The sequence below is a fragment of the Rhinichthys klamathensis genome, unplaced genomic scaffold (genome assembly GCF_029890125.1).
Source record: "Rhinichthys klamathensis goyatoka isolate OS25496 unplaced genomic scaffold, OSU_Roscu_1.1 h1tg000384l_1, whole genome shotgun sequence".
Taxonomy (NCBI): domain Eukaryota; kingdom Metazoa; phylum Chordata; class Actinopteri; order Cypriniformes; family Leuciscidae; genus Rhinichthys; species Rhinichthys klamathensis.
In genome coordinates, this window is record NW_026606888.1 from 660,552 (window position 1) to 685,695 (window position 25,144).

The window sequence follows — 25,144 nt, forward strand, 5'->3', positions numbered from 1 at the left end:
AACTAGAAGTAACACTACTACTAATAATAAATACTTTCTGCTTCTATTGGTAAAAAGAAAAAAGAGAAATTTGTTCAGTGATTAAAAATGTGTGTGCTAAAGAAATAAAGAAAAGTAATTTGTTCAATTTTATTTGCATGTACATCACACAACACAAAAGAATTTTTGAAACTGAAGGCTAATTTACATTTTAAAAGGAGACGAAATGGTGTTTCTTGGCACAAAGGGTTGCAGTTTATGCTTTTTTATCTTAAGTTACATAAGCCCGTGAAAAACATATTTAAATAAAGCCTACATTTAAAAAAATTTGTACATATACAGTCCATGTATAAAGTTGTTATTTTATGTGTGTGTATGTGTGCTCAGTCTTTTCCTTCAATGCATTTGACAGCTTGTGTTTGAAGATGTGCTATGTGGGTCCGCCCACCTAATGACGTATCGGCGTTTATTTGAAGGGATCACGTCGCGATTGGCTGAATCACGCATCCATTTGAAAAACACAAAGCTGAACCAGGAACTACAGAGAGGATTCTTCCCGTCTTTTAAGTGGTAAGTCTGTGTCCTCAGACATAATGCTCTCGTTTTACACTGCTAAGAAATGTACCTTGCGTTGTATATCTGTTAACGACCAGGGAAACCAATAAGCATAATTTTTAGCGATCTTTCGCGCTTTACATTTCCCTAAAGAATCCAAACATTCGTGTTTGCTTTAGCGCCCGCCCCATCACAGTTTGTGATTGGTCAAACCTCTCTGTTTCTGTGTTGTGATTGGATATTTCCTCAGACTGTCTTCGCTTCAGGTCAGAGTGCAGGAGCTACATGATACGCAGGATGAAAACTGGAAACAGAGTAGATCTGATGCAATTCAATTGCCTTACGTGGCATTCAGATGAGTCCTGAGTCCACTACATGACTCTCTCTAAATAGATGCTTTGTTCTAATACTGATTGGTTGCATTGCATTTGTGCCAATATGCCTATTGTATGCCACATTGACATTCGCATCACTGAAATTAACTCACATTCCATGTAACGTTAATACTATACTCACATTCGTAATACTATTCTGTTATATTTAAATTGTTGTATATAAGACGAATTCAGTTCAGGAATGCCCTAGGTGCTTAATTTAATCTTAAATCTCTTTCAAACCCAAACCTTTGTAGTTTAGCTTCTGGAAAAGCATAGGCCCCTGGTCTCAATTTGAGTCTTCAAAGCGCTGGTACACATAGCCCTTGGCTATCCATCTATTTGTGGAACGACCAGACCACAGCTCACCCAACTTTCTGTGTTGTCTGCAATTTGGAGAAAGTTATCTTTGGGATTTGCAAGCTTTGTGTCATACATTTTTCTAAATATTCTGTAAGCATCATGTCATTAATAGTGTTGCGTGTCTGTTGGCTGGACTGTCTTGTGAGGTCTGTATCAAAGTCTGATTTGTTCAAATTGCACACTGTGTGACCCTACAACTTCCTGATCACTGCATTGAATCATCCCCGTTTTACAAAGCCTAAGGCCATAGGCAGAATTAAGAATTTTCTAGAAGATTGGCATGTTTGCCACTTAACAGCCCATGTCAACTTCCTTTAGTGGTCACATTCATTACAAAGGAAGTGTTTGGTCATTGTAGAATTGTAGGTCATGCCCCTGGGCTTGACTCAAACCATGTTGTGTAAACACAGTAATGGTCCTCTTCCTCTGGCATCTTTAGAAAAGTAATCCATTCCTGTTTCTCCCACTTTGTTGTTGCATGTGGAGCCATTTTAATTACATCAACTTAAAGTAAAGATTAAAGACATCAAACGTAGGATGCCGAGTCGACCCTTGAACTAATTTTAAAGGTTTTAGCTCACACAGTCATGCCTCAAGAGAGGATGAAAACAGCCTCATAATTCTCTTCTTTCATGCACCTCTGCACTTCCTCCAGCTCTTCTCTGTTTTCCATGCTAATCAGTCTGGGCTCTTAGCACAGAGACTGCACACCTTTCCTCAGGAGATCTCCGGCTTATGAGCCAAAATGGATCAGGTCGAAGGTCTACGGCTCGATTTCTCTGGGAGAGGATAGGTCAGGGAGGTTTAAACATCATCAGAAACAAAGACCTGCCCTTTGGCTCATGCACCCTTTTTTCTCAGTCTTTAACAGTAGAAGCCGTATTGATTGCAAATAGTATTGTGAGAGGCGTAGAATTTTGATAAAGCGCTCCCTGACCGCCTCACAATAAAAACAGCTTATGAGACTGCAAGTATGGCAAATGCTTTAATGCACTTAACCCATTACCAATTTCAAAATTCCTTGCCTTCCGAACTAACCATTATAACATGCATCACAAGATAAGGTGCCTTTCTTTTCTCCTCCGGTCTTTTTCATTTCAGTTGCTATGGAAATCAATCTGAGATCTCTATCGGGAAAGTCAGAGTAGTGTAAAATGAGATGGAGTGCATGCTCCTTTAATATAAATGGACAATCTTTACAGTTAAACTCACTTTAACACTGCATTGAATTATGCGACACATTCAGATACTAGTACATAATGATTTTGGTCTTATTTTTAAATTGTTGTAAATCAGCCAATGACATGACATCTCTTCACCCTTCAGATCTTTTCATTTATTTGAAAATACGTTAATTAAATTCATACATGCAGTAATTTAAATGTACTTTGTAATTTAAATGTTTTAATTTATGAAGTTTTTTTTACAGATATATATATATATAATGACAATGCAAGACTACTTCAGGCTGTAAAATGGCTTTATGTTGCGACTCAACTAAAAACTGATATTTATGAATTAATAATTAATGATATTCATATAAAAAAAAACCTTGAAAAATTATATTTAAAATGATTTTGGAAAATATTGCGTAAGGATTTCCTCTTATTTTTACTTGATGGTTATTGGTTACACTACATGGCATTTCTATCATTACTGAGTCTTAAAAAAAAATGTTTTACTTGAAAATCATTTTTCAAAACCATATGAAACTAACTTTAATAACAAATAGTATTTTTCTGAGATCTTGGCACATGTGCTTTAAACTAGATTTTAAAAATATTTAATTGACCCAAAGTTTGAATCATTTATTATCTAAATGTAACACAAATTATTTTCTACCCACAACTGATTCAACGAAATTCAGAGCAATTCAACTCTAGTAAGGGTGACTTGCAGGCATGGAAAGACTTTCAAATAGACTATGTCTCGGATCGACCTTCGCATGATTGAATTCCTTGAAGTCCCTTGCCACCTCTGGGGATGTGCCTCACATCAAATTCCTCTTTCTAACTTCAAGATGCTTTCCGTCTTACACAATCACCCATGACTTTTGCGGCAATTTAGGATGTGATTCTGAACTCTGAAAGTGTAAGTGCAAGGCTGTGGTCCGCAACTGGTGGGTCACAACCTGAAAAAAAGGAGAACAGCAGGGGGGAAATCTGCTGAATGTCAAAGGTTTACTGGCATGTTCTCATCCTCAAATCTGTGAGAAAAAATATTACAAAATCATTTACAAAATTGTCAGTTTTCTTAGTCAGCTTCGCATGATATGTCATTATGAAAAATTGTGAATATTTTATTATGCAGTTTGTGGTAATATTAATAATTATCAAGGACTTTTCTTTCTGTACAATGGACCATTTTTATAGTGTTGCTTTGCCGTTTAATGTAAAATTTCACTCTTATAGAAGACCTTTTCTTCTGTAAGAGTGAGATTTTACATTGAACGACAACCATTTTTTCTGTATAGGATGTTAAAGGGTTTTGTCAGACGCTCATATATAGAACCTTTTAGGGATTCCCATGGGATCATTTTATGAATTCAGTTTTAATTAAGTTAAATGTTTATTGTGATTATGCAGTTAAACAGCTTGTAAACATACTTTAGCACTAGAAAAAAAAAGTAACTTGTTAATCATAAAAGTATTATGCAATCATTTCTCCTTATATAGAACCTTTTTTACCAGTTTAGAATAACTGTCTTCGCTGATTTATTGCTAAGCAGTGTTTATCCATTCATTCATATCCATGTAAAGCAAAAGTACTGTCCTTTGGAATTTTGAGTCATGAGTAACCATAGCAAATCTTTACTTGAGGACTGCAGTAGCATTTTATATTTGATTTCTGTAAGCAAACAGACAGAGCTCTCACTGTTCACTGCTTTTACTTACTCTTTCCTCATACTTGGTGTATTTTTCATGCTGTTTCTCTCTCAGGTGAATGAAGGATGGGGAAAAAGGATGCAAGTTCTGTCAAGCAGCCGGTCGACCAGTACCGTAAACAGATCGGTGAGAACCTCTGTTCTTTGTGTAGTCTTTATTTTTTAATATGGATGTTAGTATAACCTTCATCAAATATTCATCCAGTGTTTTATTAAAGAGAGTCTGAAATGCGTTTTATCCTTCATTTCAGCCACTGTGATTATATTGCTTATGAATTTTACGCATGAACACACTTGATGATCAGAATGTTCAGCTGGGAACAGGACAGTTTGACTAAGAAAACCTCAAAATAAACAACCTCATAGCCTATACTGTACAGTTTTCATATTTATTTAGCTACTAAAGTAGGCTATAAGTCTCTCAGCTTCCTTTTGCTCTGACTTATGCTTAATCTTAATTTAGCATTAGTTATAGGAGGAAACAATATGACCTATCAATTATGGTAGTACCAGTTAGCATGTCAGTTGTGATAGCGGAAAGAACATGGGGTTTGTTTAATAACATAGACAGTCGGTATGGATGCTAGGGGCTGTATGAGGCGAAATAGTGCTGTAAACACCTAGCAAAGCTGTATAAATGTCATTTCCACAAAAGCAAATCCAATTTAGCTGCTAAAATAACACAGTTTAAGGCACTGAGAGTTTACACATTGGCTGTGCATGTAAACACACTCACTGATGGAGCAACATCATTGGGTAAATGAAATGGTAGTTTATTCTGATTAAAAATCATGCGCTATTAAACACCAAGTGAGTTTTCGTTGTTCGTTTCGCTACATTTGGTGTTTTCACAGAGAACATTTAGCCTCTTTTACCTTAAATACAGGGCTGCCACCTCTCACGCATTCAGCGTGAGACTCACGCAATTGACACTTTTCACACTCTCTCACGCCACACATCCATTTTCTATATGCAAGCCTATATAAATGCTTCATTCATTCATAAAACATTTTTCTAGCCAACTAACGTGCTATTTATGGCCATTAAATGTCTTTCCTGAGGTAAATGTAACGTTATGTGACATTTGTTTTATGAATGAATGAAACATTTGTATAGGTTTGCATGGCCTATAAATAGCACATTAGTTGGCTAGAATTTCCTAAATATGTGCACTATAGGCCTATTACATGTTTATTGTATTTTTACGCATTTCATTAAAATATTATTATAATAAAACCCACATTATATTTAATTGAGTTGTTATTTTTAACCTTTAATAATAATACCAGCTGACAGTGCTCTCTGTATAGCATTAGGTGAGATTTTTTTCTTGAGAAAAATGTACATGTATCTACTGTACCTGATATGTATCCAAATAAATCGATATTAAATCAAGATCGGAATCAAATTACAATAATTGAAATCGTGAAATTTGTCAAGCAATAATAAAAACAGTAGCTTACCAGTCATTGTACCATGCAAACATTGTAACATGTTGTCGCTAAACCTAGTAAAATAATGTTTAGTTACCAAATGTTTTGACAATCACAATACATTTATTGTGATGTAAAAAACAAAACAAAAAACCTTGCACCCCCCATATCCCCTCCTTCCAAAATGCTCACTCAAAGCTAAACTCAAAAGTTGGCAGCCCTGCTAAATTACTATCTTCCTAGTTTTTGAAAAACCATGAATTTAGAATTTTTTTTAAAATTTCAGCTTGAACAATATTAAAATCATTAGTGTTTTCATCAAAATACACTACCGTTCAAAAGTTTGGGGTCAGTAAGATTTAAAAAATTTTTTTTTAACTTTAATTTAGCAAGAACGCATTAACCTGATCAAAAGCGACATTTATAATGTTGCAAAAGATTTCTATTTCAAATAATTGCTGTCAATGTTAACTTTCTATTCATCAAAGAATCCTATATATATATATATATCATGGTTTCTAGAAAATAATAAGCAGCACAACTGTTTTCAACATTGATAAGAAATGTTTCCTTAGCACCAAATCAGCATATTAGAATGAATTCTGAAGGATCATGTGACACTGAATACTTTTGAAAATTCAGCTTTGCCATCACTGGAAAAATTGCATTTTAAAATATTTATTTTTCACTGGATTTTCATGCGGCCAACTTGAAGCCATTGCGATATCTGCGTGGGGAAATCTTTCGCCCTCGCGTGAAATTACAGGTCGTGTTGATTCCTTTTGAAATGGCTGGATTTCGCCCTTAGAATTTCGCCAAACAACCGTAAATGTGACCTGACCTTTTGGACTTTTACTCGGAGTAGCTTTTAGTCCAGTTGTATCGTCCATTGTACATCTGGAAGTTCTTAATTTTCATTTTAGGGTTGAGATATGGAGACTTATTTTTGTAATGGCACTGAAATTGTATCTTTTTTTCATTGGCACATCACTGATGTAATTTACAACCCAGTGCACGCCAACCTCATCTCCCCGCTGAAAGAACCTGTCTCATACGCATGATTTTATGCGAGTTCATATCGCACCCTTTAGTAGCACTATTAAGCTTGCGTTGCTCCGTCACCTTGCCTTATTGTCCCTGTGCTGCATGACTGTGCTGGCAACATAACAAGCTGAACTCCTGCTGGAGCCTGCGAATCTCAGACATATTCCATTTTGTTTTCTTTCTTTTGCATCTCATCAATTCTAAGTCGTAACAGCAGGTTGTGGACAATTGAGACCCCCCACCCCCCAGTCCTCCCACTCTTTCCATCAGTTTGCTTTGAAAAGAAGTCTATATCAGCCTATTTCAGAGAATCGCTGTTTAACAAAAAAAAAAGAAAAAGAAAAAAAGCCCAAAATAGCGCAAAGCAACACAAAGGGAGAATACACATCGTAATTTGAGATTGTAATGGGAAGGTAATTTCTATCTTGACAGGTCTTGCTTTCTTTCTTCTTCTTTTTTTTTAAAGGAAGAAAGCTTTTGTGATGTCAAGTACCTCGTAGGGCTGCTGTAGACACAGTGACTTTAAATACTGTTATTAAGCTGCATAATGGACTCCAGAGAGCTGTCAACCACCAAAAGGGTTCCTCAGGTCTGTGTGGTCATCCCCCTCTTGAGTCAAGATCATTCACACAATCCTTTCTGCCTTTGTCCAACAATTATTCGCATGACCAAACACTCAGACTCATCCCTGCCTATTAACTCTCTCTGTTTGTGATCGTTTTAGTGTGAATGTGCACTGATCTGTATATGGTCTTGATATCTGTGAAGGCTGAATGGATCTTGCATGTTACAGATCTTCTCAGTTTTCTGTGTGTTCTGACACTGGCCTTCACGATCATGTCACTGTGCTTTTAGCTGTTTGTTCAACACTTGCCACATCCTGTGTGCAAAGGTTACACTCGCTCCCAGTGTGAAGACAACAACTGTGGTAAAGTGCGTCTCTGTTTTGTGTGGAATGAGTTGTTTTATTTACAAAGACAAAGTTCTTTATTTTTGAACTCTGTGTTCTTTGTCAGTGCTGGATTCAAGTTTGGCACATGACGGCCTGTTCACACTAAATCGAAAGTGTTTGGCATGAAAATATATACAACATTTTTCTTTTGTTTTTGTAGTTTTAATATTTTTTTTCTTATTATTTAGATTAGGTATTTTTGTATTTATTTATTACACTGATTTAAAAATAAAAAAAAACGTTTTCAGTATACACATCGAAGGAGACACGTCTCTCCAATGTTCAGATTAGTAGTTATTCAATATGGGGTTTTCGATGACAGATTCTTAAACTTTTGCATGTGGTGGCCTGTAAAATGTAATATTTAATTAAATCTAACAGTTTGGCAGTGTGATATTTTGTGAAATAATAAGCCTTCATGAAACATAATCACAACAAATTTCAGTATTAATCTGCTCATAATTTCACTCATATTTTGTGCCAATTAATTAAATGCAGAATTTAATTAACACAGAAATATAGACTGAAGAGCCAAAACTTTATGACTTGTCACAGGTGAAGTCAATATTGTTGATCGTCTCCTAACAAGGCCACATATCTTAGATTATCTGTTAGATTAGATGGTAAACAAACAATCAGTTATTGTAGTCAATGTGTTGGATGCAGGAGAAATGGGCAGGAATAAAGATCTGAGTGACTTTGACAAGGGCCAAATTGTTATGGCAAGGCGACTGGGTTAGAGTATCTCTGAATCGGCAAGGCTTGTGGGTTTCTCCTGGTCTGTAGTGGTGAGAATTTACCAACCGTGGCCCGAACAGGGACAAACCACAAACCAACGACAGGGTCACATCGATGCACAAGGGGAACGAAGGCTCCCATCTGGTCCGAGCCAAAAGAAGGTCTACTGTGGCACAAGTCACACAACATTTTAATGATAGTTATGGGAGGAATGTGTCACAACACACAGTGCAATCACCTGGTCCCATGAGTCCCGTTTTCTTTTACATCACGTGTGTGCCGTTTATCTAGGGAAGTGATGGCACCAGGATGCACTGCGGGACGATGACAAGCCTGTGGAGGGAGTGTGATGCTCTGGGCAATGTTCTGCTGGGAAACCCTGGGTCCGGCCATTCATGTGGACGTCATTTTGACACATGCCACCTACCTAAACAATGTTGCCGACCAGGTACACCCCTTCATTACAATGGTGTTCCCTGGTAGAAGTGGCCTCTTTCAACAGGATAATGCACCCTGCCACACGGCACACATTGTTCAGGAATGGTTTGAGGAACATGATGAAGAGTTCAAGGTGTTGCCCTGGTCTCCAAATTCCCCAGATCTCAATCCAATTGAGCATCTGGGATGTGCTGGACCAACAAGTTCGATCCACGGCGACTCCACCTCATAACCTACAGGACTTGAAGGATATGCTGCTAATGTCTTGGTGCCAGATACCACAGGACACCTTCAGGGCTCTTGTAGTCAGAGCTGTTTTGGCAGCAACAGCATGTAAGCCAGGTGGTCCTAATGTTTTGGCTCATCTGTGTATTCTTCATGTGTAATATGAAGGTCGAATGTGAAGAAGTTTATAGAGAGTTTTGTTGCAAAAAGAAATAAGCCAAAAATTCAGATTTGTTGATCAGACCCTTACAATTTCTTCATCAAGTTCTTTATCTGTTTGTTGGCAAAATTGGGCAGTGGGTTTATCAGAGCTTTCTTGCAATTTTATAACAGGAATAATTGCAGAATGCTTTTCTCCACTCTCCATAGAGCTTGTTTTCTCCCATAATGAAATGTGATTTGTGTATTCGCTATATCCCGTTAGAAAAGCACCAGGCCGATGGAAGGGGATTCTGTTTGTGGATGGGGAGTCATGGCTTTTGAAATTAAATCGGCTGCAGCACTTTTGAAAGGCACCCTTGGCCCCGTGGGTTGATTCTTGTCACGTCCTTGTCAACATCTGACAGCACAGTGTGTACGGAGGGGTCATACCGCTCAAGTCCACAGGAAACAGTGACACATTAAATTAGAGAGCCTCCACTCCGCTTTTGGAAAACGAGTGGGGGGAGGTTTCGCTCTGCAGCGATGCAGTTGAATGGTGATTAATGAGTGAAGGTGCGTTCAACGCCCGCCTCTGTATCGCGGGCCAATTTGAGCTCAACAGCAGTGAGGCGGCAGAGCCAAGGAGGCCAGCGAGTCGTCATAATCATCGAGTCCTCACGCAGAGAGAAACGCCTCATTGAACTCGATAGCGCGTGATTCAGCGTACTGGCAGGGCCACAAAGTCTCGCTATATAAACAATTTATTTCAAACTCTGATATGATTACAATTAACTATTCATTTGGAACAGATGGCTGAGGCTGTTTGTTGTGGGTATTTACACCACAACAGGAAGTTTCAAGAAAAATAAGACGCACACCTAATCTGTCCCAGTTGGCTTGGAACAAAACGAGTTTTGCTTTCCACACCGTGTAAAATCCTCCTCAGGTGCAAGCGTAAAATACTGTAGACTCTGAGAGAGGTAGAGACAGTTGTCATATGTTGGAGGAGTGTTTTGAAGCTGACATAATTCCCTTTTTGCTGTACATGCTGAGGCAGGTTGAAATTGAAAATGCTTTCTTCTTTTTTTTTTTAAACCCATAAGCTAGGATTCACACTTCTCTAAGCTCCGCCCCCTGGCTACTATTGCTGCTAATGGATATTTATGTGTGTTTTTTTTACTCATTTTGTTAATTGGTTATATATTTTTTTTAATATATTGGTTCTACCATTAAATGGCACCATTTAGTGGACCTCAAAAGTAAAAATACCCAACAACCGTATTCAAAAGTCAAGTAACCTCTTTAATGTACTGTTATGTGTGCTAAACTTACTATTCTCAAATGAATGTGAGCATCTTAACAATTAGTGTGCATGAATGTGTGCATCTTCACAATTAGACATTCTTCGAAACAAAGATAAAGATAAGATTTTTATTTATTGTAGATTAATGGATATTTATTTGTCAGAAATAAAGGAATAGAAAAAAAATCTGTTTAAAAAAAATTATTTTTCATATTGATCATTTAAAGCCAATATTGGTAGATTTACTTTGAAGCTTCTTTTGATACAAAGAGTATTCCACAGCATGCACTTTTCAAGTGATAACACCTGTTAAATTTCATTAAAAATTATCCAAACATAAGATCTTCCATATAGGCCGTGAGACAGAGGGTGGATTGGTACCATTTTGAGGGATTAAACCGCATGGTGATTTTTGTGCAGGTATATGACCCTGTATTTGAAAAATGTGTGATAGCATTAGTTTCAAGGTAGTTTTTGGTTACGGAGGACGATTTTCAAACATATGTCAAGAAAAAGGATGAATGAATTTATCTTTAAATAATTTTTACATTTTATACAAATTTTATAAAAATCTTATAATAAAAAAAAGATAATTTTTTTAATAAATTTTTAAAATTATAAAAGGATCAATTTTTCTCTCTTGTAGTCACTGAACACCTTACCTTGAGTTAGGATGATATAAGTGTTGATTTCTAATGAAAGCTACCATGGATCGGATGGTATCACACATTTTCCAACACTAGAGATGTGTACCTTCATGAAAATCAAAAAAAAAATTTAATCCCTCAAAATGGTACCGGTAGCCCTAATTTGGGGTCCCGTCTCATGCCCTAATAGACGTATATTACAAAAGAAAGCTTGCCTGATAATTTGACAAACAGCAACAGTTGCTAAGATAGGATTGGTCAGTAAAGTTGTTTAATGCTGGACTTTTGCACGAATGTTTGGCATTGATGCCCTGCAGTCCCGTCCCATGGAGACCAAACTGAGAACTATTCCAGAAGTCTCTGCAAACAAAAACAATGTTCATTATTTAACAGCTCAGTGTGTGAACCAAGCTTCATATCCCATCATTCAGCTCTGGAACAAAATAGCAGGATGTTTACCTCTGATAATGGCCTCTTGCAGGCCCGCGACGCACACAGAAGGTGCACCATAAGGCAGGAGAGACCTGCAAATGTCCCCGGGGAGGGGTCAGTGTCTAGCTTCGGCATCTGAGAGTGTCCAGCCCGGCAATCTGCAGTCTGAAGATGGATAAGGACACTCTCTCTTTCCCCCACTCCATGTAAATAAGTCTTAATGAGGCAGGAGTTGCACTTGAAACGGCCCCTGTGTGTCAACAGCTCTCACGGAGACCTTGAGTCTGACCCGGGTCTGCCGCAGCCCGCAGGACGGCCCCCTCCTTTTCCCACCAAGCTGTTGCCTTCCCATTTTTTGCTTCTTTTCCTTCGTCTGTTTGTTTCTAATTAGAGACACGGCGCTCCTCACACACCTTGCACACATACGCTCCAGGTGGCCGCTTTGCCTGGCGGGTTCGTTGCAGTGAGATTGCCTGATGATAACTGCCACTGAGGTGAACTAGTGCGCTCATCATTTTCTGTCTGTGTTAACACAATGGAGTACTACCACTGCTTACTGCATATGCTCTGTATACTGCATACTACCTTGTTAAAAATAGGGTGGGGAAACCGTATTTATTTACAGATAAATGACAAAGATAAAGAAAAGGAATCATCTTTTAAAGCACACAAGTTCTTAAAAATGTTACTGGTTACAATAACTGGTTACATGACATTTTTGTTAAATTACATTTAATTACATTTCCTTACAACAAATACATGTAAGTGTAGTACACATCTTAATCTTTATATTTAAGTGTATTCTAGTGTTCTTTTCTTTTTAATATTAATTAATTATTATTATCAATATTATAAATAGTTTCTGCATGTTGGTTACACCAAATGACCTTGGTTTGGCAGACTTTTGTTCAAATATTAATAAGCAATGAAGCAGATTTGTTAAGATTATTTCTTCTTTTTTTTCATGAATTAATCATTCTAAGAAATTATGCCAAACTAGGTTTTCTTTTGAATTTCAGGTTTTTCATTTAATCCTTTTAATGAATTTTTTTCTCCATTACAATAGCAGACTTGTTTTTATTTCTGAAATTAAAAACATGCTCATAATATAAGAGGTGTGTGTCATTGTATGTGTGAAAGGCATTTTTATTGTATTTTGGAAGAAATTAATAATTGATAGGACAAAAAAAATAGTGTCACGTCATTGACCCTTATACCACAGTAAACACATTCTTGTCACATGATCTCTTTATAGTGCATATAATGAAGAAATGGTTACCATCAGGGGAAAAAATAACATTTTGGGCCATTTTTAATCAAAACAATTTTTTTGAAATGTCTTAACTCTTGCCATGTCTGATCCAGTAATTAATGTGGAATAAAAAAAGAGTTTACGATAGTCCGTCTTTGTATATATATTTACGATAAATCAAGTCTAATGCAGCCCTGCATAAATTAAATGCTAATTTGTCTTATATAAGTTGGTACAGAAGGTTAACAGCCTCATATTAAGGCGTGTTAATAAGGGGTAAAACAGGCAAATACATTAAAGCCAACTAAGAATGTTTCAGCAAAATCCATTAGTTTAATGATTCATAATAGAACATTGATGAAGACGATTGCAAATGCATTATATTTGTTTTATTAAAACATTATTTAGCTGTTAAATGAAAAAAGCTTTCAGCCTAACTCAAAATGCAAATGTAACTCCAATTGTCACATGGTAGAAATGACCCGTGCGCCTCGTTTTCTCTCTCAGGAAAACAGGATTACAAGAAAAACAAGCCGGCGCTGCGAGCCACTCGGCTGAAGGCAGAGGCGAAGAGGAGTGCTCCGGGAATCAGGGTGAGATGGCTGTCTTTCATTCTCATTACCTCCCCCTCTATCCCAACTGATCCCTCTCTCCCCCATCTGCCAAACCCCACACACACACGCATTATTCATCACACCTCTCCAACCTGAGAGCAACTCAAGCAGTCTCCATATTGATGAGGCAGAGAAGAGTCGTTTGACTCTCAGAGGACTAGCTCTCTTTCTCCCTTTCCATCTCCATTGCTTTCTTTCTGTTTTTCTTTTTCCCTCAGCTGTCACTCCAGAATAACAATCCAGAGTTTGAGGGGAAAAGCCTTTTTATTCACTGTCTTTGTGTGATTTCCATTTATTAGTGGCACTGGTTTGGTCAAGCATATGTAACTCACTGTTGCTCATACTGCTCCTAATCTGAACTGGATGTCTGCAATATGGACATGAGACCTCAAATACTATACCTGACTTTTATTTGCAATTTCATAAAAAAGGTTAAAAACGGTTAAAACTAGCCTTGAAGGTGAAACTTGTCTAAAGACCAGAACCTCAAAGGGTATGTTCACTGTCAGTCTAAATCTGATTATTTGTGAAACAGATTGGAATCTAATCTAAAATGATTGACATCACATGTGATGTTTTTTTTGCCATTCACACTTGCTAAATCTGATCGGATTTCAATCGGATCTGCACAAAAATCGGATTTGGACTGACAGTTTGAATGTAGCCAAAGAGACCTAGCTTGGGCCATTAAAGGACCATTACACCCAAAAACAAAAATTCTGTTATCTTTTACTCACCCTCATGTCGTTCCAAACCTGTATTGATGAAACAAATTTATTTATTTTGGAACATAAAAGATATTTTGAAAAATGAAGAAAAATAAAAATCTTAATAGTCACCAAGACTGGTTACCAACATTCTTCAAAATATCTTCTCCTGAGTTTCACAGTATAAATTAATTCATCCAGGTTTGGAACATGAGAGTCAGAAAATTATTACAGAATTTTTGGGTGAACTATTGGTTTCAGAACATCTTAGCAACCATATAGAAATACTGAGTTTTGCATGAGCAAAGGCCAGTCATGATTTCTCTAGTAAATGTAAAAAATATATATATATAATTTCTAGATATTTTTCCTTTAATTTTACACAAAAATTATAATAAATTGATTAATGCCCGTATTTTTTATGTAGATTTTATTGTTAAGAGAATTCATTAAAACTACTGCTTTAGAATTCTCTGTATATATTCTCTCTTCATCCCTGTTACGTTTGGCTGGGAGATTATTTTTGTTTGCTTTTTGCCATGAGAATTTGTGGTGCAATAGGTTTTATCAGTTCTCTCAGAATCCAGAGATCCATATTGAGCATTGTAGCCAAAATAGCTAGTTTCTAAGACTTCTCACTGACAACAATGATCTGAAACTAATTCATAATTCATAAGCTGCAATATTTTCACAGTGGACTGAACAATGTAGAAACACTGGGGCACGTCTGGACATAGCTGAATACAACTTAAAACGTGGCATTTGCTTGTATTGGTTTTAGTTTGGTATGAAGAAATCAAATGTGAAGGCTGAAGATTAACTGGTCTTAGCAACTCAATTGTTATTGTAAAAAAGCCAAGCCCTCATTACAATTCTTCTAAGTCTCATTAGTCTTTCATCCAATTACTGAGGCTTAAGGCCTTGTCCACACTAATACGTTTTCATTTGGAAACGCATATTTTACTCTCCGTTTTGACCTTCCGTCCACATGAATTTGAAAACAGCAATTTCGCATTGTAGTGTGTACTGTGAATAGCCTGGCTAACGTCAGACCACGTCTCATTGACATTGAGACGTGGTCTGGGAACCACATGTTCATTTTCTCGTATTTGAGGCGTGGTTTACGAATGGCCAGAGCCGTATATTGGGTGCTACGAATGTCTATCAAATGCGCCTGTACGTAGCTCATAGCCAATCGTTTCAATTATACCAGATGACGTTAGCCTGGGAAAACCCAGACTACTTCCGGCAAATTTAGATTTGCTCTGAAAGTTAGTCTGGCAAAGAGCTCATTCAAGCTCATTTCCAATCCGCCGAAATCGAGGCACCAATCAGAAACGTTGGGGTGGGCTTTACACGATGACGTCAGCGCTGGGATTTTGAAGCAGATTTTGTAGCCTAGATTACAAAAATGGATGCCACCGTCGAACATCACTCGTTCGAATCAGCTATCGCGTCTGTTTTAAGCGATTTGAACGTTTCCTTTTTGTTAAAAACCGAGCAAAGAACAACACTCGGAGATGTTTCTGCCGCTCTGCATACGCCATCTCCTTCATCGCTCTGACTGGTTTTAGGTCTATCCGCGACGTCCGTTGGTGACGCCCCTCTGGAAATGATTTGTCTATGACGGTTTGCCAGACCATAACTCAGTTACAACTGAGAATGGTCTGGTTTTAACCAGGCTAAGATGACGTATGTAGAGCGAAAGAAATTATACGAGGATGAAGACGATGGGTCAGAGATTTATTTGCGTTTTAAACTACTTGGAACAATATCCAAGGCTGCATCGAAAGGTAACTTCATGTCTGCTGCCATGTTTGATCCATAGGTATAAACAAACTGCTTCGGTGTGTCAAACTGCTTCGGTGTGTCGCATAGACGTCATCATCGTCTTGCTGCTCCCTCCCCGTTCTGTGATTGGTCCCCTCGCTGAGGCGAAAATTTGGTCCATGGTATCCAGACTGCCTAGCAGCGTGAATAAAATCGTGCTGCGCAAAGTCAGTATGGGAAAACCCAGGATAGACTGTAAAGGTATTTGAAAATGATGTTTTGTCATGTGACGCATGGTTATACCGGTTTTGTTGTGTCTGCTATTTACTTTCATAGTGTTGCTAAAGAGAAATGTTCCTTTGTAGAACCTTCATATTGCATTCCTGCATAGATGACAGAAAAACATCCTGACAATTATGTTTTAATTTAGACCGTACAATTTTGTGTCCAACCTGGATGCAACAGTGAGTGCTCATAAAACGATCGGGCCAGAAGAATAGCGCGAGAACTTTATTATGTCTGCTCTCTCTGTATCATCTCGTGAGCTTTTGTTATGTTTTACGGATGTGCAGTAAGGGGATATTAAGCATTTTCAGTGTGGATGAGCAACTTTTGGAAAACGCCTGAAAATGCTAGTGTGGATGGGGAGTCACTCCATTTTCAAATGTATCCATATTAATGTAGACAGCCTAAATCTGAGGAAATGATGAATTCCATGTGCATGTTTTAAAACAAAAAACGTCTTAACGTCTAAATCTTCATTTGGGACCTACTAAATGTCTTTCCACAGGTATGTGTGAAGCCTATGATCTCATTGCTTAAAACATTTGTTTACTGCTGAAAGCAACGTCCCCTCATTCTGTCAGAAATGTAGTTTATTGCATGCAGATTTGGTCATTGGCTTGGCACGTTTCTGAGGAACGTGGACGCCGATTTGTTTGTTCTGGTTCATAATGTGACTAATGGACCCCTGAGCTCCACACTTGAGTTTTGTTCTGGCTCTGTGGAATGCCTCCTTGGCTTTGTTTTTTTTGTTGAGTTGACTCATACTTTTACCACTTGTTTTTCCACAGGCCATTTTCTCTGGCTGTGCATGCTTGGCAGGTGCCTTTCCATCTATGACCATCCCTCACTCAACCCGCCGAAACGCACACACATTCTTCTTTTTCATCTTCCATCGTTCTTTAGCGCTGGTCTCATTTGTGAGTGCTGTATGAGGCTCTGGAGAGCAGGTTGAGGCTGAGGTTTGGGCTGTCTTGGGGTCCATGTTGGCAGCACCGTCAATCTGCTGTTCTCCACGCGGTGGCCAGTTGGTTTGCTGGGATGTTGCCTGCCAGCTTGGGGAGGCAGCGGGCGCTCGACCACCTGCTGTGGGCACTGCTTGGCTCCCTGGTGCCTGGCTGAGCGGATGGCATCACCTGGCACAGAGTAGAGGTGCTGGCGGCCTCAGCTGCGCGGGGCGCCTGGCCTGAAATAATCAGTGCCAGCTCACTAGCCCTGGAGCTGAATATCGTCAGCCCGCTGGCCAACTTGAACTGTTTCACTCTTCACTACATTCCATTGCATGCATAAATAAGTCAGTGATTTTTATCTAAGGTTCTGAAATATCCAAAAGTGCCATAGTAGTACCATGTTTTTTAGCCATGTTGGTAAAGCGATAACTTCTGGTGTAACAATATTTAGAATACTCTCGAATTAAAATTCACTTGTTCATGTTAAATTGGAAAAGCAATCGAAATGCAATGTCCTGAAGTCAAGAAAATAGTCAATCTAAATAAAATTTGGGATGACATAGTGTCATGGGTGATAAGCTACTAAACGCCGATATTAAAATTCTATACTATTTTGTCGAAATAAATAAATAAAATAAAACACTAAATGAATAACAATAATAAAAAATAACGCTAAAATAAAAAAGTTTCCATAGTAGTATCGACAAACACCAGCCTCCTAAATTAGGTTTAATCTAACAATAATAATTTTGTGCATCTCTAAACTAAATTTAATACTTGTCGACATTTCTTTGTGTACTGCAAGGAAACATCCCTGTGCTGTTTTATAAAAGAGTGTTTTATATTAAATGTATGTATGTGGCCACAGATCTGTTTGCAAACAGTATTTATGAGTCCCATTCACACCTCCGTATTTTATCCAGTCTGTCAACACTCGTATGAGTGAAACTCTCATTTTTATGCCTCACACACATACACACCGCAGCACACCAGCCAGCGGTCGGAAGTGGGTGAGGTATTACAGCACACCTGGGTCGGCCTGAGATAACTACACAACCACTTAAAAAGGGTAGATCCCATCCTACTTCAGCTGTTTCTGTTGGACGCTGATGCTGGTGTGCCGTAACGCACCTGGCCGTAAGGGCCAATGTTATGAACACAGGGCTATATGAGAGAATACCACAGAATTCTGTGAAACTAGAAGACCGTGAGAACTCATACAAGGACACATGAGGAAATGTGTGTGTGTGTAAGATACAGTGGCCTGTCGCCAGATGAATGGGAACTCCATCCCGGCATGCCACAGCTGCTGTTGAGAGCCACATGATGCTGTTGGGAATATTCCAGCGTTTTCCATCAGAATGTGGGAGACTGAAGCGTAGGCCGCTGAATTATTAGCTTCCTCAAGACAACAAGGTCTCCTCTCTTCACTCAACATACCCTCATCTGACAATTTCATTTTCACACAGCCTCCTCTGGACTTACTGTATGTCTTTTTCTCATAAAAGAGTATGAGACCACATCCGTATTCATGGCTTTTTACTTGCCTTTTCAAGAAAGGATTTTTGGGGCAATGACATGATTCTACTTTTTTTGTGTCTAACACATTAAAAATAAAGTAAAATTGCGACAGGGTTGTTTTTGTTAACTAAACTAAAACTATGAAAAATATTTTTAGTAATAAAATCGTAATGATTGATATAATTTTTTTTTACAAATGTTGTCTTGGCAATTAACTGAAATAAAATAAGTTGAAATTGAAAGGATAATCGAAAAGCTGATGCAAAATATTAATAAATAAAGGAAAGATTAGTCATATGGAGTAACTAAGAAAACATTATGATCTTCATATTTCAAAAATGAGTGATGGATAAAGTTTGTACACTTAATCATCATCTTGGACAGTTATTAGTCATTGACCTTCTTGTAAACAGGACACATTTTAACTACTTTGTCCTTCTTTTGCCACACAAGAGACAAACGCAAAACAATTCCCTTTGGATGTGATGACACTTAGGCTCCGACACAAAGCGGTTAAATAAAGAACGTGAATCAGCGTGGGCCTCTGGTAATGTATGAAACTGAAGTGCATGAAATTTAAAAGTTTTCCAATTAAGAGAGGCTTAAGCTGTTTGGAGTCTGGCTGGAACAAGATAAATGCAGCGGGCAGCGAGTGCTAATGAGGACATACACACTGATGACTGCTGCCGCAGCTTGTACACAGATAGTCATGGCTGTCGTGGAGGCTTTTAATAGCCCCTTACAATTTATCTGCTAGAATTATTATTAGCCTCCTGTTTGCTGGGTGGCTTATCTCGGCCTGCTCGGGGTGGATTTGCTTGCTGCTCCGTGTTTGATGTGTGTGTGAGTTTGTGTGTGCATGTGTTTATGTGTGAATGAACACAGGAGGGGGGAATAGATGGATGCGCGTGATATTATTTCACTTTCTCTCTCTTTCTGTACAGCTTTCTTTCTTTTCCTCTGTGCTCCTGTCTTTGAAGAACATACTTTAAGATGACTACAAGAGGATACATGATGCCATGGATTACTGATCAAACAACAACAGCAGGCCATAGGCACAATTATTTGCATTCATCACATTCCTTTAGCTTATTAATGAAATTAAGGTCTTGTTTAAAATAGCAGATTGTGCATCCTATCACTCCTGTTTTATCATGTTGTGTTTCTGTTTACATACCCTCTTTTCAGAATTTGTTAGATCTTCAGCATCTTAAAAAAAAAAAAAAAATATATATATATATATATATATATATATATACATTATTTATTTATGTATTTATTTATTCCTTGAAAAATCAGCATAACTGATATTTAAGCATATCACACAAAGCAAAATAAATGAAATGACACAAATGGTCCCGTACAAAGGTTTATTACATCCCCTTTGATCGTAATATCATGTGTTGCCTCCTTGAACATTTTTTCGAAAGTATATTCCACAGAGCAATACAAGACAAGTTTTATATCTGTTGTGTGTGTGTGTATATATATATATATATATATATATATACACACACACACACACGCATGCATCCAAGGTAAAAAAAAAAAACTTTAAATTTCTCATAATATACACTGCACATCACCTCATTTCTCAATTTAGAGTGATCTGTTATCAGAAGTAACTGTCTTAGTTATGCATTTCAGAAATGTACATAAATCACAGTTAGCTAAAAATGTGTTAATTTAAACAATGTAATAATTTAAGGCAGAAACAATGAGCTCATTGAAGTAATGAATACTTAAAAATAAACTTCTTGCAAATTCTACAGGGGTTGTGTAAACTTATGAGCAGACCTTTGCCATAAAAAAGTTCTCACAGCTTTTAATATATCCTTGCAATTTTCTCTAATTGCAATTCATGTCTAGAAAAACATCAACTTCTAGTACACTGAGCCAAAAGTAAGTCTCACAAGCGCACAAGTTTTGATTAGAAAGTTTGATAACGAGTTATCAAGATAAAGAACAATTGCTTAGTTAAATACTTGAGTGCTCCTAATGAAACAGGTTGATGAGGATTGTAATTTAACACAAAAGGTAATAAATGACTGTTTTAAATCTAATTCATGCTTGAATACCACTCCTTCAGCCATCATCAATTTAGCTCGGGCATTAAGCTCCCAACAACTCTTAATTAGAACAAAGACATTTCTGGGAGATTAACTTTCTCTGAGCCTGCTGGGTCTGCCAAACCCTATTTGTGTCACAGCGAGAGTAAAGATAAAGAGCTCCAAATATACTGATACTAATGCTGAACATTTGTGCCTATGAGAACTACATAACTGTGTTTTGTTATGATCAGTCTTGAGTCTGCATGCTACAGTATGAAAAGGAGAGCGTTTCATTTTGTCTTAAACTTCTAGGGAATGGCATTGCAATTAATAGGTATTTCAAAGCAGAATTAACTAAATATGTATTTTAATAATGCAGCATGAACATTTTAAGAACATTCTTTTTTTTCTAATGAGTAAGGCAAGGCAAGGCAAGTTTTGTTTGCAACTTCCGATTAGATTAAGGTTAATGGAAGATTATAGATTCATGCAGGTTCTTAATAACAGTTGGTTTCTGGGTTTTATAAAGCATTGATTTTTCTAAAATAAAAGGTTCTTGGTTGAACTTTAAAATGTTCTTCTATGGCATCAGCCTGTAAAACCTCTTTTTGTTTCAGATCTGATTTATAAGAATGAACATACACATTTCAGAACACATTGGAGTCATTTTAATGTTTCCACACTGAAGTCATGGTTTAAAACAATCACAGTGTTTAAAGTCCCCGTGAACCGGAAGTTGCAAACGACTTTTCTCCAGTGTTGTGACGTATTTCCGAGAGAAACGGAATACTAAATGAGGCAAAATAGTGGGCGTGGCTTTTTTTCCAACTAGCACCTGATTGGATCTAGAAAAGTAGGTGTTTTCGTGTCAGTTGGAGGGGCGTGGTTACGGATGTTAAGCAGACACCCAAACCGTCAAACCTACGTCATCAGGGAAGGTCCTCCAATGCAGAGGGGAGGGGAAATTTCAGATTTTGATTAAAGATTACGAAGCCAAAAAAATTTTTTGTGTGGATTGACTTGCATGGATGAATTGTTCACCACAAAACGATCAATTTAGGCAAACAAAGTATGTATGGGCAATTTTGAATTCATGGGGACTTTAACATTTAGGGGCTTTCGCACCGGTAGAACGTTTTCATAGTTTCATAGTACTCTCTTTTTGGCTTGTTCACACCGCAGGAACTAGGAAGGATTTTAGTTATAGGAACATCTTTTTATGGGACTCAATTAGCTCCTACGTCAGAGTTAAGCCCCGTACACACCGGCACGAATATCGGCGCGCATTATTCGTCAGCGTTTTTCAACGCGTTTTTTGTGTTCACACCCAAGCGATTTTCGCTGACGATGAGCCGAGTGGACATGCAAATTCATTCCCTGACGCTTAATGTAAAACAGAAATAGTCCTATTTTGTAGTCGCTGTCGCGTTTGTCATAGTTCTTTATGTTCCGACACCAACGAGACCAGAAGCTCTACATTCATCTTGCCTCGCATCTTCCTCGTCTTATTTCTTCCCGGCAGTGTAGACCATAGATATCCATAATAAAGGCCATATTTGGCCAGCAGCGCGGACGAGACATCTAGCCTTTATTATGGATATCTATGGTATAGACGCTACTTGCCGCATCTTTGCCGTTACGTATGTGTGCTCAGCAAGACCGTTTTGTGTTTGAGCGCCCCCAAGTTGTGTTTTACTGTAACTTCAGAAGCTCCAGACACGTGAGCAAAAACGGCAATCTCATTGGTCGGATAGTTTTTCACCTGCCAATCTTATGAAGCCATGTAAACACACAGTTTACATAGACTTACTACACTAACTAACTCCACGAGCATGGAAATGAGCGATAGATGGATCAACGCCGAAGTGAAGGCACTATTCAACCTTTATGCTACGGAGTTGTTGATGTTGTTGAATGCCGCGCTTAAATGTTGTCATTGTCAACTGGCTTGCATTACTTCAGAGTTCCTACTGGCGGTGCGAATGCAACCAGGAAAATGGCCAGAGGGGAACATCTAGTTCTCGGGGGACCCCCCTGATGGCTAGTTCCTGTAACTGTGTTCCTATAACAATCCGGTGCGAAAGCCCCTTTTATGGATTAATTTGATGCTAGTGCTCTGCGTTAATTCTTTTTACTCTTATTTAGCAACGTCTGAATCCGAAAGAGTAAACCGTTTTTCTTTTTCTCTGATTGCAGGACATCATATTGGTCATTGTGGCTGTTCTGGTCTTCCTGCTAGGCATCTATGCATTCTTCTACCTCAACCTGAGCACTGAGCTGGATCTGGATCTGGACATGGACTGAAGGACTTTTCTCAGATATGCCATCTCAGAGGATTCTGGGTGGCTGGACACATGAGCCATTCATGAAGTGCCATAGTATTACACATTTCCTTTCAATGGCCTTTTCTATGCCTTTTAAACCAGCATAAACTGCGTGAAAGGAACGAAGATGAGTCTTAATGTGCGCATAAGCATCACAGACCCCCCCCCCCCCCCCCCCCAAGTGTTTATCCTTGATAATTTTTTCGATTATTAATAAAGCTCCACATGCCCCACAGCTTTGAGATTAGAAGAACCAACTTGTTTTCTTTTTGGATCTTTTAGTTGTAAAGGAATAGTTCATCCAGATATCAAATTTCTGTAATCTTTAACTCTCTCCTCTCTCATGTCTTTTAAAAATGCATTCGGCTTTCTGCATGAAACACAAAAGGAGTTATTTATAGCAGAATTTCCTGGCTGTTGTTTTTTATACAATCAAAGGCAAGATTCACTGAATAACAACTTAAATTTCAGTGAGTTTTACACAAAGTTATGGCTTCAGGAGGCTTGGAATATACTTTTATGATACTTATGCATGGTGCGTTGCGTTGTGGAGTTTAACAACTCCTGGCTCCCCTTTGTTTTGATTGTATAAATGGCAGATTCTAAATTTCTTCTTTTGTGTTCCACAAAAGTCAGTCATACAGGTTGGGAATGATGACTGGGTGAGTAAATGATGACATAATCTTCATTTTTGGGTGAACTATCCCTTTAAACCTCTGGTGTTATTCGTCTGGCAGTCAAAAATTACAAAAAAAATCCCAATGATATGAATGTACTTTTTTTTTTTTTTAGTTTGATAATGTTTTTATTTAATGTTTTGTATTTTTAGGGGATTTTATGGTACTAAATTAATTTTAAATAGTAGTTATAATCTGTTTATTCACTTTTTGAGCATAGACCTAAAAAATGAAATGCTTTGGAGCACAGACTTAAGTTTGGTCTCTTTTTAAAGAAGACACTCGACAGATTATTGCTAAGTTTTTGCACAAAAATGCTATTTTCAAATTGTATATGAAATATATAGTTTTCAAAACATGTTTTTATTCTAACTGCGAGAAAATCAAAGCCATAAATCTAAACAAGTTGTGTTCCAAATCTGAGGTTGATATCTCAAAAAATTTGCTTTAAGTAAAATTTTGTTTGGGCGCAGTACCAAACGTTTCCACTAGAATTAAGAAATTAATTTCCTATTAATTTCCAATGCTGTCATTTTTGACAAGTGTGACTGGGGTTTTTTTTCAGGACCATTTAACCTTTTCGAATCATGTCCATGATTTATTGATTTATTTTCACAAAGCAAGTGTCAAAAGTTTTATACCATTCCAAAGTAGTAAACAATTCCAAAAAACCAAAACGAAAATGAACGAAAAGCACCAGAGGGTTAAACGTTTATCACACTATTGTTTAATAGCACAGATGAATTTTTTTTTTTTTTTTTGATCAGATTGGTTGGATTTTCCTGCTCGTGCAAATGAATTACATAATGTCTTACTCTTCTCCTATCCTGTGGAGAATTCGTTTAATATTTCAGGGTTTCCCCCCCTAAAACCAGGTAGACAAAAAGAGATGTTACATTCCATACCACAAACACGAGACAATCTGTGATCTTGTTTGTGTGTGTAATGTGTATCGTTAGCATATCAAACATCACAAACTTTGGTTATTGAAAGCCGAAAGAGCATCAGTGAAGATACCAAACATTACCATGTAGACCTTGATGTGCTCTCTGCTTTTGTATGCGTGTGTGTGTGTGACCTCTAGAGACACGTATAGTACAGAACTTGAAGCATTATCAATCAGCGAGGTGCTGTTACTTTTAGCTGGTGTGCGTCTTTTGATGTATCTCAGAAGATGAAACGCATGGCCCTGCCTTGGTCTCTGACATCCAGTGCTTCCTTTACACACTGCTGGGCCTGTGTGTGTGCGTTCGTGGGAGAAAAGAGAGAGTCGTAGGGTGGAAAATGAAAGGCTGAAGCTGATGACATTCAAAGTTCATTTACATTCTCTTTGTATAGCGCATTGGATCTCGTACAAACGCACAGCTACGACTTATTTCGTTCCAGGCCGAGAGAGTTGTTTTATCTTTCCCTGCATGAGGTGTATGTCTCTAACTCAGGACAACTGCTTTTCTGCTCAACCCTTATTTTCCTGGGACGTCTGACTGT

The 25,144-nt window shown here is 37.8% G+C and overlaps 1 protein-coding gene across 1 annotated transcript; it reads left to right on the forward strand.

Moving 5' to 3' along the window:
- The first annotated feature begins 436 nt into the window (after nt 1–436).
- triqk (triple QxxK/R motif containing) lies at nt 437–23,489 on the forward strand. Its single transcript, XM_056233938.1, has 4 exons — nt 437–549; nt 4,211–4,282; nt 13,268–13,353; nt 22,852–23,489. Exons 2-4 carry the CDS (start codon nt 4,222–4,224, stop codon nt 22,957–22,959), a joined length of 255 nt encoding a protein of 84 aa, XP_056089913.1. The 5' UTR covers nt 437–549; nt 4,211–4,221; the 3' UTR covers nt 22,960–23,489.
- Nucleotides 23,490–25,144: the final 1,655 nt, after the last annotated feature.

What these genes read in the sequence shown, in the direction of transcription:
- triqk (XM_056233938.1), top strand. Translation starts at nt 4,222, where the DNA reads ATGGGGAAAAAGGATGCAAGTTCTGTCAAGCAGCCGGTCGACCAGTAC. An exon ending in CCAGTACCGTAAACAGATCG is followed by an intron (nt 4,283 to 13,267) that starts GTGAGAACCTCT and finishes TTTCTCTCTCAG; the next exon opens with GAAAACAGGATTACAAGAAA. An exon ending in GGAGTGCTCCGGGAATCAGG is followed by an intron (nt 13,354 to 22,851) that starts GTGAGATGGCTG and finishes CTCTGATTGCAG; the next exon opens with GACATCATATTGGTCATTGT.